We start from the raw sequence: 13,372 nt of genomic DNA on the forward strand, positions 1-13,372 counted from the left end.
CATATCCAGGCAGTCCTCATCATCTGATATTCTTCACCTGAATCTACATTATTATGAATTCCACAGACAGCCAAACCCCTCATAACATCAAAATATTCATGAATAAACTTATCATTTACAGAACCTTTACCCAGTCAACAAGCTTTCTCCATTAACACACATGTTCTGTCATTGCAAATCAGTGGATTTGTTGATCTATCTTTAGCTGTAAATTAAATGTGTGTCCACCACAAAGGGGATACAATATGGAGTGATCGTCACACCGAGAATAAAGGGAGCCCTTGGAAAACTGATGATCATTGACTCAACAGCCAAAGACTTCATGTTCAAGCTGTGAAAGTCAGTTATGAAACATCAAGATCTCTTACAGCTGTCATAAAATTATGTAAGAAATATCAATGACCAGTTATTTGTCCTAATAATGAGTACATAATTGTAATCATAATATATATACTTGTGGATATTGGATGAAATAAACCCACTTCCATTCTTTTTAGTTTCAGAAAAAAAGTCTCATTTAAATATTTTTTACTATTTATTTAAAATAATTTAATTCCTATTTAAAATAGCTTCACTTTTAAGTGGCATTTGTTTCTAACATGAATTATCTTCAAGTAATAAAGACGTTTTGTATTCTCAGTTTTATTTTACAGAAAATTTATGCTCAGAGGAGTTAAAGTACTTGCATGTAGTCTTATCATTTACTAGTTGTTAATTGGAGAGAACTGTTTCCAACTAGAAACTTTTAATGCCCATTCCAGGCCTGTCTCCACCATATATCAGGTTTATTTTTTAGCTTTCTATTTTTTTTCTATAGATATGAGGTATTGCTGTGCTGCCCAGGCTGGTCTCGAACTCTTGGACTCAAGTGATGCCCCTTCCTCAACCTCCCAAAATGCTGGGATTACAGGCGTGAGCCACTGTACCTGGCACATCAGCTAGTTTCAAATTCTCTTTCTCTCATGTTCCACACCACACCATACTTTTACCTTTAATTTGACCACATCCTCCACTGCTTTCTCTCTCCCATCAAAACTCATCATTGCCAAAACAATTCCTTCTGGCACCTGCTGTTCGGAGTTCTTGATAGGATAATTATTGCTGAGAGATAGCTGATTGGTTGAGTATTCCATCCTTTCTGAGATCTGGCATCTCAAGTAATACTTGACCACTACCCTGGGAGGTGGCAGGCCCCTTTATTGAGAACATCCACATTTTTTTATTTGAGGGATACATTTTTGGTTCTTTAACTCATACAATCAAAGCATTCCTGACCTAAATAGAAAAAGAAACATAGAGATAACAATTACCCAACAGAAGTATCAGGTCTAGTAATTTTCTCGTACACTTGCATGCTTTTATTAGCAATATTTTTTGTTGAACTTTAACATGAAACAATTAAACACAAAATACATCAAAATACAGATTTACTATATGTTCCTTGGTTTCAAAAAATATTCTTGGAAGTAATAGGCATTGTCTGGAAATCTCTTTGTGTTTGGATACCAAAAGCTAGAGAAACCATATAGCTGTGCTTCCGATGAATGATCTTGAGACTTCATTATTTTAAAAAGTAATAGCATCATTTTTTTCTTTTGCATTTATTAGATTTTCTCTGCCTTTACGTCCAGCAAAACTTATCTGTCACCTTAATGGAAATAAATAAAATGGTTCTATAGTACTGGCCCTCAGCATGCCATCAATTCAAGACAAACTGGAAGTTATTTGGTTATAATGAAATAGAGCCTCTTTGGCTGTGATAAAGGTGACACCACATTGTCATTATCCTTACAAAGATGGATGGCACAGCCTGTAATTATAAAGACATTAGGATAATAGGTATTTCAGTCAAGAGAATAAACATTAAAGTTATTATAAAACTTGAAGAGTATTTAAGCAAAACTGAATGTGAAATCTTGTGCCAAATGTGTTCATCTGGCAGGGACAACATTTGATGTGAATGACATCTGACCTGTATGATTTGAGTGATTCTGGGAAGAACATCTGTGTAAACATATACACTCCATGCAAGAGCTCTGTGCCTGGAGTTGCAGAATGAGCCCTTGCCTATATTATCACTGAAAGAAATTTTACCACTGATATGGTTTGGCTGTGTCCCCAACCAAATCTCAACTTGAATTGTATCTCCCAGAATTCCCATGTGTTGTAGGAGGGACCCAGGGGGAGATAACTGAATCATGGGGGCCAGTCTTTCCTGTGCTATTCTCATGATAGTGAATAAGTCTCACGAGATCTGATGGGTTTATCAGGGGTTTCTGCTTTTGCTTCTTCCTGATTTTTCTCTTGTTACTGCCATGTAAGAAGTGACTTTCACCTCCCACCATGATTCTGAGGCCTCCCCAGCCACATGGAACTGTAAGTCCAATTAAACATCTTTTTCTTCGCAGTCTTGGTTATGTCTTTATCAGCAGTGTGAAAACAGATTAATACAGCAAATTGATACCAGTACATTGGGGTGCTGCTAGAAAGATACCCAAAAATGTGGAAGCAACTTTGGAAGTAGGTAACAGGCAGAGGTTGTAACAGTTTGGAGGGCTCAGAAGAAGACAGGAAAATGTGGGAAAGTTTTGAACCTCCTAGAGATGTGTAGAATGGCTTTGACAAAAATGCTGATAGTGATAAGAAAAATAAAGTTTAGGCTGAGGTGGTCTCAGATGGAGATGAGGAGCTCGTTGGGAACTAGAGCGAAGGTGACTCTTGTTATGTTTTAGCAAAGAGACTGGTGGCATTTTGCCCCTGCTCTAGAGATTTGTGAAACTTCGAACTTGAGAGAGATGATTTAGGGTACCTGGTGGAAGAAATTTCTAAGCAGCAAAGCATTCAAGATGTGACTTGGGTGCTGTTAAAAGCATTCCATTTTAAAACAGAAACAGAGCATAAAAGTTCAGAAAAATTCGCAGCCTGACGATGCAGTAGAAAAAGAAAAAGCCATATTTTTTTGAGGAGAAATTTAAGCCAGCTGCAGAAATTTGCATAAGTAATGAGGACTCTAATGTTAATTCCCAAGACCAAGGGGAAAATGTCTTCACGGCATGTCAGAGAACTTCACGGCAGGCCCTCCCATCACAGCCCGGAGGCCCAGCAGGAAAAGTGGTTTTGTTGGCCAGGCCCAGGGTCCCCATGATGTGTGTAGCCTAGGGACTTGGTGCCCTGTGTCCCAGCTGCTCCGCTATGGCTGAAAGGGGCCGACATAAAGCTCGGGCTGTGGCCTCAGAGGGTGGAAGCCCCAAGCCTTGGCAGCTTCCATGTGGCGCTGAGCTTGTGGGTGCAAAGAAGTCAATAATTGAGGTTTGTGAACCTCTGCCTAGATTTCAGAAGATATATGGAAACGCCTGGATGCCCAGGCAAAAGTTTGCTGCAGGGGCAGGGCCCTCATGGAGAACCTCTACTAGGGCAGCGCGGAAGGGAAACATGGGTTGGAGCCCCCACATACAGTCCCTAGTGGGATGCTGCCTAGTGGAGCTGTGAGAAGAGGGCCATCGTTCTCCATCCCCATGAATGGTAGATCCACTGACAGCTTGCACCATGTGCCTGGAAAAGCTGCAGACACTCAATGCCAGCCCATGAAAGCAAGCAAGAGGGAGGCTGTACCCTGCAAAGCCACAGGGATGGAACTGCCCGAGACCATGGGAACCCACCTTTTGCATTAGTGTGACATGACATTGAGACCTGGAGTCACAGGAGATCATTTTGGAGCTTTAAAATTTGACTGCCCCACTGAATTTTGGACTTACATGGGCCACATAACCCCTTTATTTTTGCCAAGTTCTCCATTTGGAATGGCTGTATTTATCCAATACCCATACCCTTATTGTATCTAGGAAGCAACTAGCTTTCTTTTGATTTTACAGGCATATAACCAGAAGGGACTTGTCTTGTCTCAGATGAGACTTTGGACTGTGGACTTTTGGGATAATGCTGAAATGAGTTAAGACTTTGGGGAACTGTTGGGGAGTCATGATTGGTTTTGAAATGTGAAGACATGAGATTTGGAGGGGCCGGGAGCAGAATGATGTGGTTTGGTTGTGTCCCCACCCAAATCTCAACCTGAATTGTATCTCCAGAATTCCCACATGTTGTGCGAGGGACCCAGGGGGAAGTAACTGAATCATGGGGGCTGGTCTTTCCCATGCTATTCTTGTAATTGTGAATAAGTCTCATGAGATCTGATGGGTTTATCTCATCTGAGGGGTTTCCGCTTTTGCTTCTTCCTCATTTTTCTCTTGCCACTGCCATGTAAGAAGTGCCTTTCACCTCCCACCATGATTCTGAGGCCTCCCCAGCCATGTGGAACTATAAGTCTAATTAAACCTCTATTTCTTCTCAGTCTTGGGTATGTCTTATCAGCAGCATGGAAATGAATTAATACAACTACCATCTAAACTTCCTTGTGTGTCTCCTATAAAAAGACTTAACTAAGGTAACTGTCTTTGCTGTCTTGCTCATGTCTACCCAGCAGCATGATTAATGAAGCAGCTACTAGAGTAAAACTGCTTTGAATCTTGTTCTGCAGCCTACTTTGTTTGTTTGTTTTTTTAAACCCAAACAAGTAACTTAAATTCTCTGAGCCCCAGTTTTGTCATCTATAATATGAGAGAACAGTAGAATTTTCCTCTTGGGTTGTTATCACTATTAAATGAGTCCATGCATACGAAGTGTTGAAACTATTGCCTAACGTATGGTACCAACTCAATCAATGTATTGATACTATTATATCATCACATATTTGCATATAACATAATATCACATCAATAATTTATGAAAATATAAATTAAACATATAGTCCACTTTACTTAATGTCTGTGAAGTACCATGTTAGACACGGAAGTATAAACCTTAAGGAATTTAGAAGCCAGTGATTAGAACCCCCTAGTTTTCTTCAAGGATATTCTCAGAGAGTTAGTTTACCACCAAATCTATGATAATATTCTGGTGGACGGTAAGAGGTCTAGTTCTTTGAAAGTGTAAGTCACCCTTACTTATCACTAAACTTGAAGGTATCTGTAATTGTTTCTATCCAGGGCTTTCAAGTGAATTCTATCTAGAAGTGAAGTCCTCACTAGCTTTCCATTTCTCTTAGGATATAAATGTAGAATCTTTGACATCAACTAAAAGACTCTGCTTGTAATAGCTTTAACAACATTTTCTCAAGCCCTTTGCACTGTCACTCTCTGCTTCAGCTGCACTGGCTTCTGTCAGGTCCTCAGACATGTGATCCTTTGTGCCTCACCATCTCTTCGCTCTGTGTGGCCCATTCTCTCTGCACATCATATCTGACTTGCATCTTTTCAGATTTCTACTTAAAGTTCCACTACTCATGGCAGTGATCTCTGGTTTCTTCTCAAAATGGGCTGCCATTCTAATTCATGCTTCCACAGAACCCTGTTTTTCTTTTAACATTTATCACAAATACAATTACATAATTAACTTTACAAAAACATTGAGAGTCCATCATATTCATAAATAACTAGTAGTAATTAAATTATATGTGCCGAGTACTTCATCAGAAAGAACCAGAGTGAGTAGGAATGACAGAGTGAGAGTGAATGAGTGCAAGAGAGAGACAGAGAGAAGCACAAACGAATAATGTAGGTTATTCCATCACTATTCCACTTGATGAGCTGATGACCTAATGCCTAGGAGGGGGCAGAAGATGATATGGGAGCACTGCTGTTTCCTGAGCCAGTTTTACTAATCAATTGTCTTTCATTGCAGAACAGGAGGCTGGTATCTGCACATATGTTTTTTAAACATCTTGGTTCCTTCATCCAAGCCAACAACTTTATCTTGTGCTCAGTGAAGAAAGAAATTGGTTCTAAACCTCTGAAAAAATTATCTATTTTGAATTAATTGAAAGACACTATTGGGACCTTGGGGTGGCACCTTCCTAGGGAATTTTTTAGGATAATTTGGACTATGTGTGATTTTTGCCTTACTTGCTTATGTTCATGCTTATGCTTATTGCCTCACAGAAGAGGCAATACTCACTATTTGGATTTAGTATTTGTAATCCTGTCTTAAAATATGAGGTCTTTGATGGTAGAAGACACATCTGGCAATTTTACTTTACCCTAGCACACTACAGGATGCCTTGATCATGCTAGAGCTTAATAAATAAATATTTATTAAATGAATTAACAGTCTACCAATGTTTACAAGATTAGTCTACTTGGCAGCAATAGAAAGTTTGTACTTTGAAGACTAAAAGAAGTAGAAGACAGAATTTCAGATCCTTCAAGCATTGTGAAAACCTAGATAGCCTGCATCTCTGTAGAACTCTAAATGAAAATGACAGAAAAACTAAAAGTGGGATAGGACATAGTTCAGTCTATTAAAATGAAGATTTACATGTATAAGGCAACGTTCTGTTCTTCAGGTCCCTTTCCAGGCCAAACTAACTGAAAAGCTGACACCTCCCTTATCATTTTAGGTCGAATGAGCCGGACTCGATTTATCATTATGCCAACCCAAGGAGAAGGACGGCCATGCCCCACAGAGCTTACCCAGCAGAAAACCTGCCCAGTGACCCCCTGCTACAGCTGGGTCCTTGGCAACTGGTCTGCATGTAAATTGGAGGTAGGTCATGTAATGACAGTTAGAGAAATATTCATCAGTATATTCAAAGCACTTGTCTGGTCAAACCTATGCACTGATGGAATAAATTTCACAGCACCAGGGGTCTGGCACAATGTATATTTAATGCAATGTAGAACATGGAAAAATACAATCAAATGGCTTTACCTCATGCAGAGTGATATCGATAGGATAATAAATAGCCATTCATTAAGCACTGATTATAATAGGACAGATCACAGATCCTTCAATCTCCTTGGCATCCTTTAAAATTCTGTTATTTTATTGGCTTGTTGGGAATATCAAAGTATTATTTAATTAGGCAAAAATCCTGATGCTGTGAAAATCCATAGCTTGCTTTAGATTGTTTAAGAAATTTAGATTTCTTAAAGAAGCACTTTTAGGGTTAGACAAAATCTTGCATATAAGCAGAAAACCAAAAGTGTACAAAAGTTATATTTTAACATTATTACATGAACCATGGTTACTACATTTTCCTCAATGATTACTTTTTTATTGGCCTGACAGATAAATGCCTAACAACATTATAATATATCACATACCAAGAGCTTTTGCTAGATCAGCAAAGATCCTCTACTGCATTTTCTCTCTGGCTTCTTGCTTAAGAAATAGCACATTGCTTTTTCCTGCTTTCTTATCCTAGTAGTTTATCCTTCAGTTCATGTTCCAAAGCATACTTTAATTAGGTAACAATAATTTTGATTATGCATTAAGAAATCTGCAGAGTATTCTCATAGAGATGTTTAGTGTTCCTGTCAGGATGACATTGTCAGGCAACATTATTATCTTGCAGAAGTTAAATGCCTATGTATTTTAATAGGTCCCAGAGGAACAAAAATGCGTGGTACATTTGTTCAGTCTCATTTTTACAGAAAATAAGGTAACCGTGCTAATTAACCAATTCAGAAGTAACTTAATAGCTTTAAATATTAATACTTTGTCTACTAGTCTAAATTCTTTCCTAAGTATTCAGCAATATTTAAATGTTGTTTGGACTCACTTACAAAAATTGAAGGAATATTGCTCCTTATCATTGGGACTGCTTTGACAGAATAGAGAAAATAAGCTCAAGGAATTTAGGAAGCCATTTCAGGGAAAGGGAGAGGAAAGTTGAACGTTAGGAAGAAGAGAGAGGACAAAGGATGGGAGGGAGGGAGAGACAGAGAGACAGAGAACAGACAATGTCCATACTCCAAGTCTTACCAGAAATATAACTACTACTGTACCTTACCTGTTTTGGGCACTTTCTCTTTTATCTTCTCAGGTATCAGGAATCCATATCTTTGATAGGCAAGTCTACCAACTTGTTCCATAGGAATATTATAGGAAAATGCCAAATGCAGTGTTTTGCTGTCAAATGTCAAGCTTTTGCAAAAGCAATAAGGACAAGAGTGGTGGGTGGTGGTCATTCTCTGTAGTGGTGCTGGTGGATGGGTGGAGGGTTATGGCATCTGTTGGAAATACCTAGTCTTGAAAGCCCTGACAAGACTTCTGGAGACCCACCAGAGCAGGGGATTGGTTTGTGCTTCCAGAAACTTCAGAGTTGCGTCAGATTTCTAGATAGAGTGACTCCCGTTCACTGACACTTCCACTTGGGAAGAAACTCTGGAGCTAGACTTAATCTATGCAAAACCTTCAATAAACAAGTCTATAGTTAATTATTCTAGGGTGGGCACTTGTCCAAACAGTGCCAATCAGCATTCTTCCCCAATAATGTAAAGTGGAATTGATCTCATCCCAAGGTACTGTAATCAGCAGCTCTTAGTGGCCACATCATTCTACCTTATAGATGAAGTCAGTCACTCAGAAGCCAAAAGCACACTGAAAATGACACAAAGTAAAGTAGAGATGCAAGAGAAAGGGAATCATGACAATATCTAAGTTGAGTTTTTCCTGACTTCCAGCTACATTCCCACTTTTCCTGCAGCCTAATTGTTAACTCTTTGTGAGATAGGTAACACCATATCTTTTTTAAAAATTTACTATACTTAAACGTATATATAAGCTGGATTTTTAACATTACTGATCAAAATCCATGTGGGCCTTTTTACACAAAGGAAAAACATCTTTCTACAGCTGCGTTTGTGCTTCCTCTTGTCCTAGCATGTCCTTGCCTGCCAAACACAAGTTGGGAGCTCATTCAATGAGGGTGGTGATGATATTTAGGTGGCTGCTTGCCTTCACAAGTATCGACCCATAATAAAAGAAACTCGCGTGGGGCACAGTGGATGTGCCAATTCTGCCAGTATCTTCTGTGAAAAAGGAAGTATTTATCCTCAGGCATCACTTTCTTTTTTAGCATTTTCTAACTCTTCCCAAGTTTCTCAGCTGCTAACACATACACACCATATGCTCATCAATCTGCTTGAGGAGCTCAGATTCTGGAGTCTAGCAGCCCTAATTTTGGTCATGGTTTTGCCCATTTTTCTGCATTTCTGGCCAAGTCTATAAACTCTCCAAACATCTGTTTTCTTTTTTATAAGTGGGGGTAGCAGTAGTACCTATTTTGCTGGTTATGTGGGCAGGAAGTAGATAAGTTATACAAAGTACTTTGCATAGTAATAGACATAAGTTAAGAGCTCCATAGTTATAGTTAGTATTATAATTTTTATTAAAACTATGATTATGATTAGAGGCACCATCTGCCTATTCACATCAGGCAGTAATGCCAACTCATTATATACAAAACCTCTATTAATACTCTAGGCAATGGAGAGTTAGCGAGAGAACCTGTGCCATTTACAGTCTTTCTCTTAGAAACCTGGGTCTATTTTCAGGCCCTTGTGTGTAAAATCTCTTGACTGTGGGTGAGTGAATGTTTGCTTTATGACTGAAATTATTAATTCTGATGCTGATTTCTCTTCACATTGTGACTCTTGTTGTCAAAGGTATAAGCGATTAAGGTTGAATATGGACTGATCCCAAGATACACACCAGGAGCACAGTGTTATTTGTCTTGGATTTTAAAGTGATCTGTAGCATAAGTTTGTTTCCTATTATTTCTTCACACTCTGTCTTATGATGTGTTTAAAAAAAAAACACTTTAATAAACTGCATATTTTAGCTAAGGATCCATATATCAGTACTTTCAAAACTTTCAAATTTTAGGCATGTTGCAGTATCTTTAAACTCTTCTTTCCAAGTACACAAAGTCTAATACTCCACAGTAAAACATACACCTAGACAATTCTGCCATGAGTCTATCATCTGGAATAATAAGTTATAAGTGAGCCCGCCCTTCCCCGGAATAATTTATACCTACTGTTTTTCACTCTAGGGAATAAACATTTACTAGAATATTTGCTTTGAATAAATCTAGGAATTGATTTTGAACTTCCACTTATCTCCAAAAAATGCATTTAGATGTAAAATTATGGTGCTTTTTGGGGACAGTTTCATAACAGGCATAGAAATTATTAGAGCAATTATGAAATACTGATAAAACAAATGTGGGAATGACTGTGTGCTGTGGTCTGAATGTGTGTGCCTCCTCCAAACTCACATGTTGAAACAACCCCCAATGTGATGGAATTCAAAGGTGGAGTTCTTGGAAGGTGATAAGGACACAAGGGCTCCACCCTCATGAATGGTATTATTGTCCTTATAAAAGAGGCCTGAAGGAGCTTCTTCTTCCCTTGCACCATTTGAGAATGCCCAGAAGTCACCATCTATGAGGACCTGGCTCTCATTTAAACTCTTCAGGTGGGGCGTGGTGGCTCACACCTGTTATTCCAGAACTTTGGAAGGCAGCGGAGGGTGAATCACTTGCGATCAGAAGTTCAAGACCAGCCTGACCAACATGATGAAACCCTGTCTCTACTACAAATTAAAAAAAACATAGCTGAGTGTGGTGGCACGTGCCTATAATCTCAGCTACTCGGGAGGCTGAGGCAGGAGAATCACCTGAACCTGGGAGGCAGAAGTTGTAGTGAGCTAAGATTGCCCCACTGCACTCCAGCTTAGGTAACAAAGTGACACTCCATCTCAAGAAGAAGAAGAAGGAGAAGGAAGAAGAAGAAAGAAGAAAGAAGAAAGAAGAATATGTTAAGAAGCTTTATGAGCAACCATTCTATACCACCCTGCACCCTCCAGCAGCTTATCCGTGAACTTCCGTTGATGCCCAGCAGCTGCTGTCATGGTACCTTGGCATGGCTGATGCCCAACTGACCTGTTAGCCCATGGATCACTTGCTCCACGGCCTGGAACACTGTCATGACTGCTTTACCGGGCCACCTTGTCCTTCTTTACTCCTGCCTCTGCAAGAGCCGTAGCATCTCTAAAATCTAGACAATGCAGTTTGGGAGCCCTGCAGGGGAAGAGGCACAAGAAGGAGAGGACACTCAGTTTTCAAGTGCATAGTTGTCAGACTGTCACCTAATAATGGATTGTAGCATGTAGCATATCTGACTGCAGCAACAGAGGTGCAAAAAGACTGGGAAGTTTGAAGGCCTGAGTCCCTACTCTGATCTCTCTGTCTCTCTCTCTGTCTCACTCACTCACTTCTCCTGTTCTCCCTCTTTCTTTGTCTCTTGCTCCCACCTTCACTTTTCTTCCTTGTTTTAGCATCCACAGCAGCAGCAATAATCACAAAGCCTCTAGCTCTTCCACCAACTTCTGGACTTAGTGGAAGCTGAGTAACACGACTTGGAAGTACAGAGGGTTGAGACTTCCTAAAATGACCGTTGATCAATAAGAACTGGATCCTAGGAGTTGTTGACATTTAAATGCCTCTCCTTTCTTTCCTCTCCTCTCTGCTCTTCATGAATGGTACTGAGACATGGTGATACCCCATGACCTGTTTGGAAGATCATGTGGGTAGCCAAGAAACCAGCTGTGCTTGTTTGTGAAGCCAAGGCCAGCTTGGTAACACACTACCTCATGTTAGCTTCCCCTCCTTTCCTGCTTCAGTTATCTTTTACCACTACTCTAGTCATACTAAGATTGCATCTTAGTAGGTTTGCCTTGGACTCTGTTTTCTGGAATATCTACGTGAAAACAGAGCTATCAACTGAAGTTATCCATATATCTAATAGACTTCTTTGAAGTGTGAACACCTGACTAAAATCGAAGATACTCATCTCATGAGTGCCTGACAGAATTTTATGTATTTGTTTATTTTAGAACTATATTTTTGATACATAATAGATGTATATATTTTTCAGGTATATGTGATAACTTAGTATATTCATATAATTTGTAAATATCAAGTCAGTGTAATTGGGATATCCATACCTTATATATTTTTCTGTACGCTAGAACAACTCAAATTATTCTCTTCTAGCCATTTTGAAATATATAGTAGATTATTGTAAGCTATAGTCACCCTACTGATCTATCAAATACTGGGTTTTATTTCTTTTATCAAACTATATATTTGTACCTATTAATCAACCTCTCTTCATCCCCCCTCACCCCTAACGTTCCTTGCCTCTGGTAACTATCAATCTTAACTCTCTCTCTTTATGAGATCCACCTTTTTAGCTTCCACATATGAGTGAGAACATACGATATTTGTCTTTCTGTGTTTGGCTTATTTCACTTCATAAACTCTGGTTCCATTTATGTTTCTGCAAGTGACAGGATTTTATTCTTTCTTATGGTTGAGTAATAGTCCATTTGTATACATTATGCCACGTGTTCTTTATCCATTCATCCATTGATGTGCACTTAGGTTGATTCCATAGTTTGACTATTGTGAATTTTGCTGCAATAAACATGGCAGTGCAGTTGTCTCTTCAATTTACTGACCTGTCTCCCTTGAGTATATATGTGTGTGTGTGTGTGTGTATATATTTGTGTGTGTATGTATTCAGTAGTAGAATTTCTGTATATGGTACTTCTAGTTTTAGTTTTTTGAGGAACCTCCATACAGTTTTCCATAATGGCTGTACTAATTTAAATTCCCACCAACAGTATTCAAGGGTTGCCCTTTGTCTACAACCTCACCAGCATCTATTATTACCTGTCTTTTTTATAATAGCCATTTTAGCTGGAGTACGATGATATCTCATTATGCTTTTGATTTGCATTTTTCTGATAATTACTAATGTTGAACATTTTTTTTTTTCATATGACAGTTGGCTATTTGCATGTCTTCTTTTGAGAAATGTCTACTCAGGTCTTTTGCCCACTTTTAAATTAGATTATTTGGGGTTTTTTGCTATTGAATTCTTTGAACTATTTATTTATTCTGGTTATTTATTCCTTGTCACATGGGTAGTTTGCAAACATTTTCTCCCATTCTGTTGGTTGTCCCTTCACTTTGTTGATTGTTTGCTATGCAGAAGCTTTTTAGCTTGTTGTAATGGCATTTGTCTATTTTTGCTTTGATTGCCAGTGCTTTGATACCTTACATGAAAGAAAAAAAAATCTTTTCCCAGACCAATATTCTGGAGCATTTTCCCAAAGTTGTTTTCTTCTAGTAGTTTCAAAGTTTCGGTTCTTAGATTTAAGACTTTAATACATTTTGATTTGATTTTTGTGTATATTGAGAGAGGACTAGTTTTATTCTTCTGCATATACTTATCCAGTTTTCCCAGTAATATTTATTGAAGAGACTGTGCTTTCCCCACTGCATGTTCTTGGCACTTTTGTCAAAAATGAGTTGGCTATAAATGCATGAATATTAATCTTGATATAAATCTGGGGTTTTTATCTTGCATGTAAGTGTGAGTTTTTTATTTTGTTTCATTTGTCTAAGTGTCTGTTTTTTTGCCAGTGCCATGCTGATGTGCCTATTACAGGTTTGTAGTATGTT

The 13,372-nt window shown here is 38.7% G+C and overlaps 1 protein-coding gene across 1 annotated transcript in view; it reads left to right on the plus strand.

Annotated features, from left to right (window-relative positions):
* THSD7B (thrombospondin type 1 domain containing 7B) overlaps window positions 1-13,372 on the plus strand; it is a 909,295-nt gene that overhangs the window by 867,962 nt on the left and 27,961 nt on the right. Inside the window, exon 21 of the mRNA XM_007964862.3 lies at window positions 6,452-6,597. Coding sequence (XP_007963053.3) covers window positions 6,452-6,597 — 146 coding nt within the window. The remainder of the gene's footprint in view (window positions 1-6,451; window positions 6,598-13,372) is intronic.

This window comes from Chlorocebus sabaeus, chromosome 10 (genome assembly GCF_047675955.1).
Source record: "Chlorocebus sabaeus isolate Y175 chromosome 10, mChlSab1.0.hap1, whole genome shotgun sequence".
In the NCBI taxonomy this organism is placed as follows: domain Eukaryota; kingdom Metazoa; phylum Chordata; class Mammalia; order Primates; family Cercopithecidae; genus Chlorocebus; species Chlorocebus sabaeus.